This window comes from Pristiophorus japonicus, chromosome 2, assembly GCF_044704955.1.
Source record: "Pristiophorus japonicus isolate sPriJap1 chromosome 2, sPriJap1.hap1, whole genome shotgun sequence".
NCBI classification, from domain to species: domain Eukaryota; kingdom Metazoa; phylum Chordata; class Chondrichthyes; family Pristiophoridae; genus Pristiophorus; species Pristiophorus japonicus.
In genome coordinates this window covers 4,111,184-4,130,699 of record NC_091978.1, presented here as the reverse complement: position 1 = coordinate 4,130,699, position 19,516 = coordinate 4,111,184, and the positions used below count along the sequence as shown (strand labels likewise).

Here is a 19,516-nt window from a genome sequence, read left to right as displayed (position 1 = left end):
TGATTCTGGAGATGAGGGGGTTGACTTATGAGGAAAGGTTGAGTAGGTTGGGCCTCTACTCATTGGAATTCAGAAGAATGAGAGGTGGTCTTATTGAAAGGTATAAGATTATGAGGGGTACCTTGACAAAGTGGATGCAGAGAGGATGTTTCCACTCATAGGGGAGACTAGAACTAGAGGGCATAATCTTAGAATAAGAGACCGCCCATTTAAAACTGAGATGAGGAGGAGATGGGTCAGCCTCAAAATACAGGGGAGCCAATTTAAAACCTAGTTGAGAAGGAATTTCTTCTTCCAGAGGGTTGTGAATCTGTGGAATTCTCTGCCCAAGGAAGCAGTTGAGAAGAGATCATTGAATGTATTCAAGTCACAGATAGATAGATTTTTAACCAATAAGGGAATTAAGGGTTATGGGGAGCAGGCGGGTAAGTGGAGCTGAGTCCACGGCCAGATCAGCCATGATCTTGTTGAATGGCGGAGCAGGCTCGAGGGGCTAGATGGCCTACTCCTGTTCCTAATTCTTATGTTCTTATGAATAAATTTAAGACAGAGATAGACAGTTTCTTAACCGATAAGGGGTTATGGGGAGCGGGCAGGGAGGTAGACCCGAGTCCATGATCAGATCAACCATGATCGTATTAAATGGCGGAGCAGGCTCGAGGGACTGTATGGCCTACTCCTGCTCCTATTTCTTATGTTCTTATGCATCACTGTGTCCAATGCATCGCATAATGTATCACGCGCCCAACGTATCATGGCGCCCAATTGCAGAGTTTCCCTACCATGAAAAAAAGGGAAGCTTATGACAGATACCGAGGGCTAAATACTGCAGAATTTCTAGGAGTATAAAAAGTCCAGCGGTGAAATGAAAAAGGCTATTAGAAAAGCAAAGAGAGAGCATGAAAAATTCTTGGCAAGTAAAATCCAAAGATGTTTCATAAATATATTAAGAGCAAGAGGATAACTAAAGAAAGCGTAGGGTTTCTATTAGAGACCATGAGGGTAATCTGTGTGTGGAGGTGGAAGATGTGGGTATGGTTCTTAATGAATACTTTGTGTCTGTTTTCACAAAAGAGAGGGGCGATGCAGACACTGCTATCGAGGAGGAGGAGTGTGAAATATTCGATGAAATAAACATAATGAGAGAGGGTTTTGTAGCTTTGAAAGTGGATAAGGCCCCAGGCCTGGGTGAAATGTATCCCAGGCTGTTAAGTGAAGCAAAAGAGGAAATAGGAAATAGCGGATGCTCTGACCATCTTTTTCCAGTCCACTCTGGCTACAGGTGTGGTGTCGGAGGACTGGAGGACTGCTAATGTTGTACCTTTGTTTAAAAAGGGAGAAAGGGATAGACCGAGTAATTACAGGCCAGTCAGCCTAACCTCAGTGGTGGGAAAATTATTGGAAAAAATCCTGAGGGACAGGGTAAATCTTCATTAAGAAAGACACAAATTAATCAGGGACAGTAAGTATGGATTTGTTAAGGGAAGGTTGTGCCTGACTAACCTGATTGAATTTTTTGAGGAGGTAACCAGGAGGGTCGATGAGGGCAGTGCGTATGATGTCGTGTATATGGATTTTGGCAAAGCTTTTGATAAGGTCCCACATGGCAGACTGGTCACGAAAGTAACAGTCCATGGGATCCAGGGCAAAGTGGCAAGTTGGATCCAAAATTGGCTCAGAGGTAGGAAGCAAAGGGTAATGGTTGATGGATGTTTTTGTGACTGGAAGGATGTTTCCAGTGGGGTTCTGCAGGGCTCAGTACTGGTTCCCTTGCTTTTTGTGGTATATAGCAATGATCTAGACTTGTATATAGGGAGTATGATTAAGAAGTTTGCAGATGATACAAAAATAGGCCATGTGATTGACAATGAAGAAAGCTGCGGACTGCAGGAAGATATCAATCAACTGGTCGGGTGGGCAGAGCATTGGCAAATGGAATTTAATCTGGAGAAGTGTGAGGTAATGCATTTGGGGAGGGCTAACAAGGCAAGGGAATACACATTAAATGGTACGACACTGAGAAGTGTAGAGGATCAACGGGACCTTGGAGTGCATGTCCACAGATCCCTAAAGATAGCAGGCCAGGTAGATAAGATGGTTGAGAAGGCATACGGAATGCTTGCCTTTATTAGCTGAGGCATAGAATAAGAGCAGTGGGGTTATGCTTGAACTGTATAAAAGACTGGTTAGGCCACAGCTGGAGTACTGCGTGCAGTTCTGGTCACCACATTACAGGAAGGACGTGATTTCACTGGAGAGGGTACAGAGTAGACTTACGAGGATGTTGCCGGGACTGGAGAATCTTCGCTATGAGGACAGATTGGATAGGCTGAGTTTGTTTTCTTTGGAACAGAGGAGACTGAGGGGAGACCTCATTGAGGTGTATAAAATTATGAGGGGCCTAGATATAGTGGATAGGAAGGGCCTATTGCCGTTAGCAGAGGGGTCAACAACCAGGGGGCATAAATTTAAAGTAATTGGTAGAAGGTTTCGAGGAGATTTGAGGGGAAATTTCTTCTTCCAGAGGGTGGTGGCGGTCTGGAACTCACTGCCTGAAAGGGTGGTAGAGGCAGGAATCCTCACCAGATTTTAAAAGTACTTGAATGTGCACATGAAGTGCCGTAACTTGCAGGGCAACGGACCAAGAGCTGGAAAGTGGGTTTAGGCTGGATAGCTCTTGTCGGCCGGCGCGGACACAATGGGCCGAATGGCCTCCTTCCGTGCTGTAAACTTCTATGAGGAACATCTTCGGGATCATCAGTGATCATTAGTGGACCCACCACATTAACACTGGGGCTGAAAGAGCAGGGTAGAGTGTAGGTATTATAAGGAGATAGCAAGGGGTATAACATAAATCCAGGGAGGTCATTTGAAAACTGTATTAGACCCTGGTGAGACAACATCTGGGAGTACGAAGTACAGTTTTGGTCTCCCGATTTCCCGGTACTGCAGTCGATATTCAGGGGTTGGAGGCAGTACAGATGAGGAGAAATTTGTTCACTTGAAGGGTTGTGAATCTTTGGAGTTCTCTACCTCAGAGGGCTGTGGATGCTCAGTCATTGAGTATATTCAAGACAGAGATCGATAGACCTTTGGATATTAAGGGAATCAAGGGATATGGGGATAGTGTGAAAAGGTGTTGTTGAGGTAATCAGCCATGATCTTATTGAATGGTGGATAGGTTCGAATGACTGAATGACCTACTCCTGCTCCCATTTCTTATATTCTTATAGAAGGCGGCAAAGTTAAACTTAGATTAAGACATCTGAGTTATGAGGAAAGGTTGATGATCCGAGGACTGGTTATTTTGAGAAAAGAAAGTGAGTACGATATAAAGCAATAGAGACAGGTAATGTGGAAAAACTGAAAGAATTGGGTGGATATTTAAAAGAGTAGGCGTTTTTGGGACTGTCTATATAAACTGCAGAGTCTTCTCCACGTCTGTACTTTCCCAAGTTCCGAGCAAATTTCTCATTTTTTTGTCCTGTATGTTCTTCAGATGGACAACTATATAATTCAGTACAATACCCAAGTATTTCCTCATTATCAAATCCAATCTCTCTCCATTCTGCTCATCTAGACATTACACGCTCAACATATAGCAGCCGCAAGGAAGAGCATTAAGTTTGTTGCCCTAATTATTTCTCCCAGTGCAGCTCAGACAGGTGATAAAAGAATAGCCATTTTACTCACCTATAAGTTACAGCTTGTAGTGCACGGCAGTAACAGCTTGCCAGCCAAAGTGAACGGTCAGTCAGGATGTTGGGACAATGGGAGACCTTCAGAATGAGAAGGTTGCTGCCAGCAGCCTTCAGCAGGGACTCCAGCCCAGTCTCCAGACAGCCACTGGCATAACAAAATTAAACACGTGTTCATTATTGACACCAGAGCTCGTTGCAATTAGACTTCCTTTGTGTCTCAAGTGTTGTTGGTGCCAGATCTCAGCCTTCTCCATTCCCAGCATTTTGCAACTGCGATTAACAACATTTCCAAATACAATCGGCCTTTTGAAAAGGAACATGATTGCCAACAGCACTTTGGCCAAAAGCACTCGGAATTAAAACAGATTGTTGAACCCAGTCGCAAAATATTTCAAATTCCTTGAATTACCATACAGAGCTTGAGCAAAGTGTGCGGAAACCAGAAACAGAAATAGGAGTGAGGAGGCATAGCATTCTCGGGGCCGGAGTCAGAGCCTGAGGCAAATTGATCCACATGGGCCGATAATTATATTTGTTCATGTTCATTACATTACGTGTATGATTCTGATTCAAAACATAGGCCAGGATATTCAACAATGAAAGCATATATTCTGTATCAAGTAGGTATACATTCTGGTTCTGGTAACATTGCAATACTAGATCCTTATACATATATACAAATGTTGAAGATCTTGGGCTGGAAATTCATGACAAAATGCTATCACCGGTTTTTTTGGCGGTATTTGAGGATCGAGTTTTGGTTTGAAATTGCTGAAATACCGTTATGCCGGAAGGCCGCTAGTTTGGTCAAACGGTGACCGGCGGGAGCAGCAGCGGTTGGCTTTTTTGGTGATCTTCTGCGCATGCACGATTTTTTTCTTCCCGCAATTCTGTTCAGGGTCAGGGTGCGCCCGCACATGCGCAGTACACCCAGCTCTGTCATCCATTTTTGAAAGGAGAAGGTGCAGCAATGCAATCTCAGAAGGAAGAGGGCCAGGAAGTTTAGTCTAGATGCCCAAGAGGCACTTGTGGTTACCATAAAAATGGGGCGGGGGGGGAGGAGTTTAGTAGGGGTCGAGGTTAAACTCCCCTCCCCACCCCACCCATTGCAAGGAGGTTATGGATTGCTGTTGCTGAGGAGGTGCCCCCAGCAGATGATATACCCGGGGACTTCCAGCAATGCAGGAAGAGGTGGAATGATCTTTGCGGTGTCGCGAGAGGAAGTAATATTTTATTCATGCGCTCCTTAATTACTTGCATTGTAAATCTGACACATGTTGCTGTAGGTAGGCATTTAGTGTTGCACCTTATTTGCCATGAATGATCTTTACATATTATTAAGATAGCTTTCTGAGATCTTAAAAGATATTTCAGCACTTCGATGTCTTCCTCGTGAACCATGTGCAGCTCCCAGAGCCATTAAACAGAGGACTGTATTAAATGCACACGGTACGGAATCAGTACTTTGATGGCTCTCTATGTGTGCCACAAGAGCAGAAGGGCAATTCGGTTAACCATTTGCTGTGGTAATTTTTTGCAGAAAAAGCTGGCTCACAATCAGAGAGAACAGTGACGGTCAGGCGACGGCCCACCCAACACGTCACGTCTGACTGACCTGGAGGAACGCGTGGCAGCCCTTATTGGTGCCCCTGGAAGATCAACTACCCGTGTGGGTGCTGGTCCCATGGTTGGAACGGAGGGTAAGTATGTAAAATCCCCGGGCTGGGCTGGGGTCATGTCATGCAGTGCCTGTGGACTCGGATTCGGGTAATGTCATGTAGAGTCTCTCGACGACATATAATGCAGTAGTGGTGGTCCTTCGAATGAGCCTGCGCTATGTGGCCGCACTCATGTCACCCCGTCCCCTCCCCTGCTGCTAACCGCTCGTCTGTTGTTTTCTATTCTGCAGATGAGGAGACGCATATGCCTCATCGCCACATGCAAGCCTCTACCTCAGCCCATAGAGTGCGAGTCCAAGAGGAAGATGAGGGGTGCGCTGTGGACTCATTAGAGGAACAACATGCTGTTGCGGGGGGTGGAGGGGGTGTTGTCATTGGGAGTGGAGGGGATGGTGGAGGAGAGGTTGGGGTGGAGGGTTTGAACGAGTCAGCACATTTTTTAGCTGCAGCCACAACTTCCTCGGAGGAAGCCACATCTCCTTCGCCGAGGCAGCGGGTCCAAGTGGCGTGCAACAACGCACCGCTAGGGTAGAACCCCGCATGCCGTCTCTGCGGAGGTTGAATCAGCAAAGCCGGTCTGCTGAAAGACAGGCAGACGCACACCTGGACACACAAGCGAGAGCGTTGAATTGGGTCGAGGGCTCCTGCAGGCCCTGGGTGCCACTTCCGGCAACATCGACGCACAATCTGCCAGACAATCTGCGGGCATGTCGCAGATGGTTGCTGCGACGCGGGAGAACACCGAGACTGTCAATACCCTGCGGAAATTGATGGCCTCGACTTTTGGCACTGCAGCCCCCAGTGTCATACCACCCAGACCGACAGCACCTGTGAGTGGGGAGGCCGAACAAGAGCCTTCCGACTCAGAAGCCGGGCCTTCCATAACCCGAGCTTCTCCAGGGGATCCACACCTGGCGTCTCCATTGTCCCAACAACAGCAGCGCTCTGCGCACCTTGCTGCACAACATCTTGGTCCCAACGCGGGTAGGGGGAGGAGGAAGCAAGTGGGGAGGGTGGGGAGGGGGAAGAGCTGACTTCAGTTAAAAAGAAGTTTGGTGCAGTGGGGTGGTTGCTGTTATGAATTTTTGATGAAAGCGTTAAAAATAAGAAAAACATTTATTTAACAATCCACATTAAAGTTTACAAAGTTTTCAACAATGTTCAAATGTTTCAAAAATTTAAACAGTGTTTTATAAATCCTTTTGTTCAACTTAACTATTCCTGTGCAATATCTCATTTTTAGAATAGGAGGGGTAATAGTCAACATGGTGGGATAGAGTGGGCAGGCAAAGGTGAAACGTAACTCTCACTGTTCAAGCAAGTGTTGATTTATGAGCTGCTGACGGAAGAGTTTTGCAGCGGCCAAAGCTCCAGGAGGCCTCCCCTGTCGTGATGGTGGGGGCGGTGGCATGGGTTCAGCAATCCCCATTGGCAAATCCTGTCTCCTCATGATAGCTAAGTTGTGCAGCATGCAGTACACCACAATGAACTCAGCAACCTGCTGAGTGGAGTATCGCAGGCTGCCTCCAGAGCGGTCCAGGCATCAGAAGCGCTGCTGGAGCACTTCAATCATCTTTTCGACGATATTGCGTGTGGCTATATAGCTGTTATTGTAGCGATGCTTGGCTTCCGGAGGGGGGGTCTCGAGCCAGGTAGCAAGATGGTAACCTTTGTCCCCCAGCATCCAGCTCTGGCCTTGTGGATGACTCTCAAACAGGCATGATACACTGCTCTCACACAAGATGACAGCATCATGGATTGTTCCTTGGAAACTGGGCATTGACTGCCATGATGCGCTGCTTATGGTCGCAGACGATCTGTGGAATCCCTTTCGGTTTCGGTAAACCTCTGGCTCCTGTAAAGGTGCTTGCAGGGCAATGTGTGTACAAGTCAAGGGCACCCTGAACCTTGGGGAAACCAGCAATTCGTGCAAAACCCACAGCCCTCTCATTCTGTGCCTTCCTGGTCATTGGGAAGTTTATAAAGTCCATCCTGCGTGCGTACAGTGCAGCAGTCACCTCGCGAATGCAGCAATGTGTAGCATGTGTGAAAGGAGCCGGAGACATAGAAGGCAAGTGCCACAGTCACCTTCACCTCGACGGGCAGTGCAGTCCTGTTACAGGTGGTAGGCTTGTAGGTCTGCCTTTATGAGCTGGCATATCTCGGTGACCACCTCTTTTCGAAAGCGCAGCCTTCTAATACACTGTGCCTCAGACAGGTGCAGGTATAGAACACAGAAACATAGAAATTTACAGCACAGAAGGAGGCCATTTCGGCCCATCGTGTCCACGCCGGCCGACAAAGGGCAACACAGCCCTCGGTCAGCTACCTTGAAAGTGACATATAAACCTATGAACAATGGCAGACAGGTAAAGAGCATCCAGCACAACCAGTCCGCCTCACACAATTGCGACACCCCATGTATCACAACATTTTACACTTCACCCCACCCAGAGCCATGCGATCTCCTGGGAGAGGCAAAAAAACAGTAAAAAAAACCCAGGCCAATTGGGGAAAAAAATCTGGGAAAATTCCTCTCCGACCCATCCAGGCGATCAAAACTAGTCCAGGAGATCACCCTGGCCGTATTCGATTCCCTGCAGTACTTACCATTATATCTGCACCAGCCAACAAGGGGCTATCCAGTCAAATCCCACTTACCAGCAGGTTACGGCACTTTAAGTGCCCATCCAAGCACCTTTTAAATGTGGTAAGGGTTTCTGCCTCCCAGGCAATGAGTTCCAGACCCCCACAACTCTCTGCGTAAAGAAGACCCCCTCAAATCCCCTCTGAACCTTCCACCAACCACATTAAACCTATGCCCCCTCGTAATTGACCCCTCCAACAAGCGAAATTGGCCCTTGCTATCGACTATATCCAAGCCCCAAAAAATGATATACACCTCAATGAGGTCTCCTCGCAACCTCCTCTGTTCCAATGAGAACAAACCCAGCCTATCCAATCTGTCCTCATAACTAAGATTCTCCATTCCAGGCAGCATCCTAATAAATCTCCCCTGCAACCTCTCCAATGCAATCACGTCCTTCCAATAATACGGTGACTAGAACTGCACGCAGTATTCCAACTATGGCCTAACCAGAGTATTATACAATTAAAGCATAACCGCCCTGCTCTTGTATTCTAAGCCCCGGCCAATAAAGGCAAGCATTCCGTATGCCTCCTTAGCACCTTATCCTGCTGGCCTGCTACTTTCATGGGTCTGTGGACAAGCACTCCAAGGTCCCTTTGTTCATCTACACTATTAAGTGGCATACTGTTTAATGTGTATACCCTTTCCTTATTAGCCCTCCCCAAATGCATTACCTCACACTTCTCTGAATTAAATTCCAATTGCCACTGTTCTGTCCACCTGACCAGTAAGATTGATATCCTCCTGCAGAACCAGGGGACACAGTCTTAGGTTAAGGGGTAAGCCATTTACGACTGAGATGAGGAGAAACTTCTTCACTCAGAGAGCTGTTAACCTGTGGAATTCTCTGTCGCAGAGAGTCATTGATGCCAGTTCATTGGATATATTCAAGAGGGAGTTAGATGTGGCCCTTACAGCTAAAGGGATCAAGGGGTATGGAGAGAAAGCAGGAAAGGGGTACTGAGGCGTATGATCAGCCATGATCACATTGAATGGTGGTGCAGGCCCGAAGGGCCAAATGGCCTACTCCTACACCTATTTTCTATGTCCATGACTTTCCTCTTCATTATCAACCACACAGCCAATTTTAGTGTCATCTGCAAACTTTTTAATCATACTCCCTATATTCAAATCTAGATCACTGATGTATACTACAAAAAGCAAGGGACCCAGTACTGAACCCTGCGGAACCTAACTGGAAACATCCTTCCAGTCACAAAAACGTCTATCAAACATTACCCTTTGCTTCCTAGCTCTAAGCCAATTTTAGGTCCAACTTGCCACTTTGCCCTGGATCCCATGGGCTTTAATTTCATGGCCAATCTGCCATGTGATATGCATCCCAGGCAGTTGAGCAAAGAAAAGGGGGAAATAGCAGAGGCCTTGACCATCATTTTCCAGTCCTCTTTGAATCTGGGCATGGTGCCGGAGGACTGGAGGACTGCTAATGTAGTACTCTTGTTTAAGAAGGGAAAAAGGGATAGGCCAAGTAAGTACAGGCCAGTCAGCCTAACCTCAGTGGTGGGAAAATTATTGGAAAAAATCCTGAAAGACAGGATAAATCTACATTTGGAAAGGCAAGGATTAATTAGGAATAGTCAGCACGGATTTGTTAAGGGAAGATTGTGTTTGACTAATCTGATTGAATTTTTTGAGGCGGTAACTAAGATGGTTGACGAGGGTAGTGCATACGATGTAGTATATATGGACTTTAGCAAGGCTTTTGATCAGGTCCCACATGGTAGACTGGTCATGAAGGTTAAAACCCATGGGATCCAGGGCAAAATGGCAAGTTGGATCCAAACTTGGCTTGGAGGTAGAAAGCAAAGGGTAGTGATTGATGGATGTTTTTGTGACTGGAAGGATGTTTCCAGTGGAGTTCCGCAGGGCTCAGTGCTGGGTCCCTTGCTTTTGTGGTATATATCAATGATTTAGATTTGAATATAGGGAGTATGATTAAGAAGTTTGCAGATGACACTAAAATTGTGGTTGATAATGAAGAGGAAAGTCATGGGCTGCAGGAGGATATCAATCTACTGGTCAGGTGGGCAGAGCAGTGGCAAATGGAATTTAATTCAGAGAAGTGTGAGGTGATACACTTTGGGAGGGCTAATAAGGAAAGCGGTAGGCTACTTAATAGTGTAGATGAACAAAGGGACCTTGGAGTGCTTGTCCACAGATCCCTGAAAGTAGCAGGCCTAGATGGATAAGGTGGTTAAGAAGGCATACGGAATGCTTGCCTTTATTGGCCGAGGCATAGAATATAAGAGCAGGGAGGTTATGCTTAAATTTTGTAAAACTTTGGTTAGGCCACAGCTGGAGTACTGCGTGCAGTTCTGATCGCCGTATTATAGGAAGGACGTGACTGCGCTAGAGAGGGTGCAGAGGAGATTTACTAGGATGCTGCCTGGAATGGAGAATCTTAGTTACGAGGACAGATTGGATAGGCAGGGTTTGTTCTCATTGGAACAGAGGAGGTTGAGAGGAGACCTCATCAAGGTGTACAAAATATTGAGCAGCCCGGACATAGTGGATAGTAAGGGTCTATTTCCATTGGTGGAGGGGTCTATTACAATGGGGCATAGTTTTAAGGTGGTTTGTGGAAGGTTTAGAGGGGATTTGAGGGGGGCTTCTTTACGCAGAGGGTTGTGGGGATCTGGAACTCGCTGCCTGGAAGAGTAGTGGATGCAGAAACCCTCACCACTTTTAAGAGATGGTTGGATGGGCACTTAAAGTGCAGTAACATGCATGGTTATGGACCTAGAGCTGGTAATTGAGATTACATAAGAACATAAGAATTAGGAACAGGAGTAGGCCATCTAGCCCCTCGAGCCTGCTCCGCCATTCAACAAGATCATGGCTGATCTGGCCGTGGACTCAGCTCCACTTACCCGCCCGCTCCCCGTAACCCTTAATTCCCTTATTGGTTAAAAATCTATCTATCTGTGACTTGAATACATTCAATGAGCTAGCCTCAACTGCTTCCTTGGGCAGAGAATTCCACAGATTCACAACCCTCTGGGAGAAGAAATTCCTTCTCAACTCGGTTTTAAATTGGCTCCCCCGTATTTTGAGGCTGTGCCCCCTAGTTCTAGTCTCCCCGACCAGTGGAAACAACCTCTCTGCCTCTATCTTGTCTATCCCTTTCATTATTTTAAATGTTTCTATAAGATCACCCCTCATCCTTCTGAACTCCAACGAGTAAAGACCCAGTCTACTCAATCTATCATCATAAGGTAACCCCCTCATCTCCGGAATCAGCCTAGTGAATCGTCTCTGTACCCCCTCCAAAGCTAGTGACCAAAACTGCACGCAGTAATCCAGGTGCGGCCTCACCAATACCCTATACAGTTGCAGCAGGACCTCCCTGCTTTTGTACTCCATCCCTCTCGCAATGAAGGCCAACATTCCATTCGCCTTCCTGATTACCTGCTGCACCTGCAAACTAACTTTTTGGGATTCATGCACAAGGACCGGAGGAGGCGGGGGTCCCCGATGGAGGGCACTCTACGCAGGGGTCCTCCCACTATTCATCGAGGACTTGGCCTGGAGGGTGGTGCACGGAGCAGTGCCGTGCAACAAATTTTTAAGCCGGTTCACGGACTCCCAGGCCACCTGCAATTTCTGCGGTCTGGAAGAGTCCGTGTTCCATGTTTTTATGGAATGCACAAGGTTGCAGCCCCTGTTTTATTATTTGAAGGGGCTGCTCCTGAAATTCTGGCTGCACTTCAGTCCCACTCTCCTGATCTTTGGGCACCCTGTGCGGAGGGGAGCGGGTAGGTCCGAAGGCCTCCTCGTAGGACTGCTCCTGGGCACGGCCAAGGGTGCCATCAGCCGGTCCAGGCAGCGGGCGGTCGAGGGGGTCGTTCAACCTGACTGCCTGCCTCTCTTCCGCTCTTACATCCGGTCCAGGGTGTCCTTGGAGATGGAGCACGCGGTGTCCATCGGTACGCTCGCGGCCTTCCGCGAGAAGTGGGCACCGGAGGGACTGGAGTGCATCATCACGCCCGGCAACCAAATTTTAATTTGATTTTACGTTTTAAAGTTTAATTTGTTTTAATTGCCGGTGCTTTTAGTGTCCCCCTCCCCTTTTGTAGGGGGCACTGGAAAAAATTTTGATTTTAGCGCCCCAAAAAAAAAAACCAAAAAAAAAGGAAAAAAACAAAAAAAAAACAAAAAAAAGGAAAAAAGGGCCTTGTAAATGTCTGGTGTGTCACTCAGGTCGGGTGGCACGGTTTAATGTTTTATGTTTTCGCAGGTGAACTCCAAAAAGAGTTTCATGCACAAGGACCCCCAGGTCCCTCTGCACCGCAGCATGTTGTAATTTCTCCCCATTCAAATAATATTCCCTTTTACTGTTTTTTTTCCCCCAAGGTGGATGACCTCACACTTTTCGACATTGTATTCCATCTGCCAAACCTTAGCCCATTCGCTTAACCTATCTGAATCTCTTTGCAGCCTTTCTGTGTCCTCTACACAACCCGCTTTCCCACTAATCTTGGTGTCATCTGCAAATTTTGTTACATTACACTCTGTCCCCTCTTCCAGGTCATCTATGTATATTGTAAACAGTTGTGGTCCCAGCACCGATCCCTGTGGCACATCACTAACCACCGATTTCCAACCCAAAAAGGACCCATTTATCCCGACTCTCTGCTTTCTGTTCGCCAGCCAATTCTCTATCCATGCTAATACATTTCCTCTGACTCCGCGTACCTCTATCTTCTGCAGTAACCTTTTGTGTGGCACCTTATCGAATGCCTTTTGGAAATCTAAATACACCACATCCATCGGTACACCTCTATCCACCATGCTCGTTATATCCTCAAAGAATTCCAGTAAATTAGTTAAACATGATTTCCCCTTCATGAATCCATGTTGTGTCTGCTTGATTGCACTATTCCTATCTCGATGTCCCGCTATTTCTTCCTTAATGATAGTTTCAAGCATTTTCCCCACAGATGTTAAACTAACCGGCCTATAGTTACCTGCCTTTTGTCTGCCCCCTTTTTTAAACAGAGGCGTTACATTAGCTGTTTTCCAATCCGCTGGTACCTCCCCAGAGTCCAGAGGCTTTTGGTAGATTATAACGCATGCATCTGCTATAACTTCCGCCATCTTTTTTAATACCCTGGGATGCATTTCATCAGGTCCAGGGGACTTGTCTACCTTGAGTCCCATTAGCCTGTCCAGTACTACTCCCCTAGTGATAGTGATTGTCTCAAGGTCCTCCCTTCCCACATTCCTGTGACCAGCAATTTTTGGCATGGTTTTTGTGTCTTCCACTGTGAAGACCGAAGCAAAATAATTGTTTAAGGTCTCCGCCATTTCCACATTTCCCATATTAATTCCCCCTTCTCATCTTCTAAGGGACCAACATTTACTTTAGTCACTCTTTTCCGTTTTGTATATCTGTAAAAGCTTTTACTATCTGTTTTTATGTTTTGCGCAAGTTTACTTTCGTAATCTATCTTTCCTTTCCTTATTGCTTTCTTCGTCATTCTTTGCTGTCGTTTAAAATTTTCCCAATCTTCTATTTTCCCACTTGGCCACCTTATACGCATTGGTTTTTAATTTGATACTCTCCTTTATTTCCCTTGGTTATCCACGGCTGGTTATCCCTTCTCTTACTGCCCTTCTTTTTCACTGGAATATATTTTTCTTGAGCACTATAAAAGAGCTCCTTAAATGTCCTCCACTGTTCCTCAATTGTGCCACTGTTTAGTCTGTGTTTCCAGTCTACTTTAGCCAACTCTGCCCTTATCCCACTGTAGTCCCCTTTGTTGAAGCATAGTATGCTCGTTTGAGACACTACTTCCTCAGCCTCAATCTGTATTACAAATTCAACCATACTGTGATCACTCATTCCGAGAGGATCTTTTACTAGGAGATCGTTTATTATTCCTGTCTCATTACACAGGACCAGATCGAAGATAGCTTGCTCCCTTGTAGGTTCTGTAACATACTGTTCTAAGAAACAATCCCATATGCATTCTATGAATTCCTCCTCCAAGCTACCCTGTGCGATTTGATTTGACCAATCAATATGTAGGTTAAAATCCCCCATGATTACTGCCTTTTTCACATGCCTCCATTATTCCCTTGATTATTGCCCGCCCCACCGTGAAGTTATTATTTGGGGGCCTATAAACTACACCCACTAGTGACTTTTTCCCCTTACTATCTCTAATCTCCACCCACAATGATTCAACATTTTGTTCATTAGAGCCAATATCGTCTCTCACAACTGCCCTGATATCATCCTTTATTAACAGAGCTACCCCATCTCCTTTCCCTTCTTGTCTATCTTTCCGAATCGTCAGATATCCCTGTATGTTTAATTCCCAGTCTTGGCCACCCTGCAACCATGTTTCTGTAATGGCCACCAAATCATACCCATTTGTAATGATTTGTGCCGTCAACTCATTTACTTTATTTCGAATGCTGCGTGCGTTTAGGTAGAGGGTTTTAATACTAGTTTTTAAACCATGATTTTTAGTTTTGACCCCTCCTGCAGCCCCTTTATATTCAGTGGCCCTTTTTGTTTTTTGCCTTGGGTTTCTCTGCCCTCCACTTTTACTCATCTCCTTTCTATCTTTTGCTTTTGTCTCCTTTTTGTTTCCCTCTGTCTCCCTGCATTGGTTCCCATCCCCCTGCCATATTAGTTTAACTCCTCCCCAACAGCACTAGCAAACACTCCCCCTAGGACATTGGTTCCGGTCCTGCCCAGGTGCAGACCGTCCGGTTTGTACTGGTCCCACCTCCCCCAGAACCGGTTCCAATGCTCCAGGAATTTGAATTCCTCCCTGCTGTACCACTGCTCAAGCCACGTATTCATCTGAGCTATCCTGCGATTCCTACTCTGACTAGCACGTGGCACTGGTAGCAATCCTGAGATTACTACTTTTGAGGTCCTACGTTTTAATTTAGCTCATAGCTCCTTAAATTTGTCTTGTTGGACCTCATGCCTTTCTTTACCTATATCGTTGGTACCAATGTGCACCACGTCAACTGGCTGTTCACCCTCCCTTTTCAGAATGTCCTTCACCCACTCCGAGACATCCTTGACCCTTGCACCAGGGAGGCAACATACCATCCTGGAGTCTCGGTTACGGCCGCAGAAACGCCTATCTATTCCCCTTACAATTGAATCCCCTATCACTATCGCTCTCCCACTCTTTTTCCTGCCCTCTTGTGCAGCAGAGCCAGCCACGGTGCCATGAACTTGGCGGCTGCTGCTGCCCTCCCCTGATGAGTCATCCTCCTCAACAGTACTCAAAACGGTGTATCTGTTTTGCAGGGGGAAGACCGCAGGGGACCCCTGCACTACCTTCCTTGCACTGCTCTTCCATTCCCTAGCTGGCTGTCGACCCTTCACCTGTGGTAAGACCAGCTCGCTACATGTGCTACTCACGTCATTCTCAGCATCGTGGATGCTCCAGAGTGAATCCACCCTCAGCTCCAATTCCGCAACGCGGACCGTCAGGGACACCGGAAGTGTCCCCGAGTTCCCACATGGTACAGGAGGAGCATATCACGTGACTGAGCTCTCCTGCCATGACTTAACGCTTAGATACACTTAAATTGGCAACAACAGTGCTAAAGTTTACTCACTGTTACAGAAGAGAAGAAAGAAAAACTACTCACCAATACAGCCAATCACTTACCCCCTTGGCTGTGACATCACCTTTCTGTTTCTTTCTATTTCTTTTTTGCCTTCTCCCTGTAGCTGCACAAGTCACGTCTTTTATAGGCCTCTCCACGCACCTCCTCGACGCAGCTCCCGACTGCCGCCGACGCTGGGCCCCGGACTCCTTGCTGTGCCTTTTATAGGCCTCTCCATGCGCCTCCGACGCTGCTCCCGACTGCCGTAGACTGGATGACCTTTTGTTGGACAGCGCAGATATAATGGTAAGTACTGCAGGGAATAGAATACGGCCAAGGTGATCTCCTGGACTAGTGTCGATCGCCTGGATGGGTCAGAGAGGAGTTTCCCCCAGATTTTTTCTCCCTAAATTGGCCTGGGTTTTTATCTGGTTTTTGCCTCTCCCAGGAGATCACATGGCTCCGGTTGGAGTGGAGTGTAGAATGTTTCAGTGTAAGGGGTGTCGCAGTTGTGTGAGGCGGACTGGTTGGGCTGGGTGCTCTTTGCCTTTCCGTCATTGTTCATAGGTTTATATGTAACCTTCAGGGCTACTGACCGAGGGCCGTGTGACTCTTTGTCGGCTGGCACGAACACAATGGGCCGAAATGGCCTTTCTATGTTTCTATGTGGGACCTTATCAAAAGCTTTGCTAAAATCTATCGTCATAGGCAGTCCCTCGAAATCGAGGAAGACTTGCTTCCACTCTAAAAGCGAGTCCTTAGGTGACTGAACAGTCCAATATGGGAATTACAATCCCTGTCACAGGTGGGACAGACAGTCGTTGAAGGAAAGGGTGGGAGGGACTGGTTTGCCGCACTCTTCTTCCGCTGCCTGCGCTTGTTTTCTGCATGCTCTCGGCGACGAGACTTGAGGTGCTCAGTGCCCTCCTGGATGCTCTTCCTCCACTTTGCGGTCTTTGGCCAGGGACTCTCCCAGGTGTCGGTGGGGATGTTGCATTTTATCATGGAGGCTTTGAGGGTGTCCTTGAAAGTCTACATACACTACATCATATGCACTGTACTAGCCTCATCGACCCTCCTGGTTACCTCTTTGCAAAATTGAATCAGGTTAGTCAAACACGATCTTCCCTTAACAAATCCGTGCTGACTGTCCCTGATTAATCCTGCCCTTTCTAAATGTAGATTTATCCTGTCCTTCAAGATTTTTTCCAATAATTTTCCCACCACTGAGGTTAGGCTGTAATTCCTCGGCCTGTAATTCCTCGGCCTATCCCTTTCTCCCTTCTTAAACAAGGGTATCACATTAGCAGTCCTCCGACACCCTGCCTGAATCCAAAGAGGATTGGAAAATGATGGTCAAAGCCTTTGCTATTTCCTCTCTTGCTTCGCTCAACAGCCTGGGATGCATTTCATCCGGGCCTGGGGACTTATCCACTTTCAAATCTGCCAAACCCCTAAATATCTCCGCTCTCACTATGTCTAGTCCATCCAGAATTTCACACTCCTCCTCGATAGCAGTATCTACATTGTCCCTTTCCTTTGTGAAAACAGACGCAAAGTATTCGTTAAGAACCATACCCACATCCGCCTCCACACAAAGATTACCCTCATGGTCTCTAATAGATCCTACCCTTTCTTTAGTTATCCTCTTGCTTATAATATATTTATAGAACATCTTTGGGTTTTCCTTGATTTCACTTGCCAAGAATTTTTCATGCTCTTTCTTAGCATTCCTAATATCCTTTTTAATTTCACCTCTGAACTTCCTATATTCCTCCAGAGATTCTACAGTGTTTCGTCGTCGGTATATGACATAAGCTTTCCTTTTTTTCCCTTTATCCTCCCTGTAAGTCTCTAGACATCCAGGAGGCTCTAGAACTGGTATTCCCACACTTTTTCTTTAAGGGCACATGTTTGGCCTGAGCCCTCTGGATCTCCTCCTTGCATGCCTCCACTGTTCCAACTCTGGTTTACCTTCAAGTAGCTGTTTTCAGTCCACGGTGGCCAAATCACTTCTCAACTTAGCAAAGTTAGCTTTTCCCCAATTTGGGCTGTTCCCTGAAAGCTCGTTGGAGCAAGGCCTCCTCCCCATATGTCTGCGAGTTCTTTGATTACGCTGATAATGCTCTTGAATAAGCCTTCTTCCAGCTCTATTCTGCATAGAAAATGTAGTCTGCATTATTGGCAGAGATATTATCGGCCCCATTCTTTTAAATGTCCTCAAATATCCTCCAATGTGCTCAAGTAGCCTCTAAAACGAACTATGAACCCACATAAAGCTCACTGTGTAAAACACAGCCTTCTCTCAAAACCCTTTTATGCACTGAACTTCTGCTCCGTTTTTCAAAATAGCATCGTTACCACTGGGTGCGTCGTGGTTCCGAGCAGGTAAGACTTCGGTTTTCACGGCATTTTTTTTGGCCGGTGGTAAAAACGGCAGTATCGATGAAATAACCGCGCCGGTAATTTGTAGCGTTGCACACCAATTGACGTAATAAAAACGGTGAACAAAAGGGCCAGCGGTTCGGATAAGCACTGATGAATTTTCCACCGGCGGTAAAACAGCAGTAAATAATTATATCTGTCGAAAAACGGCGGAAAGCTGATGAATTTCCAGCCCCTTGTCTCAGCAAAAAATAGGCATGAACACATCAGGCCAATAAACAATATTTTTTCTCGGTCTTGCTTTTGCTCTCATATTGTCGATTTTATTGAGCCTACTGTGGAGGCCTTCTATTTTTTGTCCAACATTTATTTGGTGGATCTATGTTTTTTGGTGGCCCTGGAGCTGCAGCCCATCCGCCCCAGGTCCTAATCGTATTTTTCTCGTCTTTCGTGGAACAAATATAGAATTTCATTAATGTCAATTCATTTAGGAGCCGATTTACAAGAGATTTGGAGTATAATTCTGTACCTACTGAAAATCCAGATGATTTCATATGATTTAACAGCAAATTTCAGATGCTGCATTCAACTGAATTGCTGTCTCTTAATAAAATACTAGCCTGTCCTGCGTGCACTTTGTTCGCTGGTTTAGACTCAGCTCCCAACAGCATGAAATCTACCCCAGCATTGCTAGAGTTACAGGCTACGTATATTAATCAAATAACTGACAGTGGATATTAACTGTTATACAAGGGTCTTGAGAATGCAAGAGATGATGCTCACTGTGTGCTTTTAAGATATTCTTCCTTACTCTCCTTCTTCCCCTTGGGTCGAGGTTTGATGCTTTGTAGAGTGAGTGAGTGCGTCTGTGTACACCACTGGGAAAGGGTCACCATGAACTGAAACATACAGAATATCTTGTTAGTGTGATTGCAATCCAAAGCTTTCACCCACGTACATGAATAAAAGATTGCAGGATGTTACCAATGAGTAGATAATCTTATTCTGTTCTTTATCATAGAATGGTTATGTTATGTCTCAAATAAAGCAATGTGACCGAGTACTGTAGACTTGAGTAAGTGTGACCATAGTCTCTTTGTTCTGACTCCAGAGTGCTGGCACAGCATGGGAGGCCTGCTTCGATACAGTGCTCCCAAGGGATGCTGGGATCCCTTGGGACTCCAACAGATGCGCCCTCTGGTGGTGGTAGAATGCTGGTTACAAGGTGTTGCATACAGAACAGGTTACAGCACAGGAGGCGGCCATTTGGTCAGTCGAGCCCGTGCTGGCTTTCTGTAAAAACACCAGCCTGTCCCACTCCCCCACCCTGTAAGCCCTGCAATTTTTTTCCTTCAGGCACTTATACAATTTCCTTTTGAAAGCCACGATTGAATCTGCCTCCACCACCCTCTCAGGCCGTGCATTCCAGATCCTAACCACTCGCTGCATAAAAAAGTTTTTCCTCATGTCACCTTTGGTTTCTCTGCAACTACCTT

The 19,516-nt window shown here is 46.4% G+C and overlaps 1 protein-coding gene across 10 annotated transcripts in view; it reads right to left on the bottom strand.

Moving 5' to 3' along the window:
* fbxo41 (F-box protein 41) overlaps positions 1 to 19,516 on the bottom strand; it is a 248,309-nt gene that overhangs the window by 129,590 nt on the left and 99,203 nt on the right. For all 10 annotated transcript variants that reach the window (XR_011588477.1, XM_070866554.1, XM_070866561.1 and 7 more), the window contains exons 8-9: positions 18,804 to 18,919; positions 3,694 to 3,846 (exon numbers count right to left, since the gene is read on the bottom strand). Coding sequence is in view for 9 of the 10 variants with exons in the window: in XM_070866554.1 (XP_070722655.1) it covers positions 3,694 to 3,846; positions 18,804 to 18,919 (269 nt within the window). In the remaining variant the exon portion in view is untranslated. The remainder of the gene's footprint in view (positions 1 to 3,693; positions 3,847 to 18,803; positions 18,920 to 19,516) is intronic.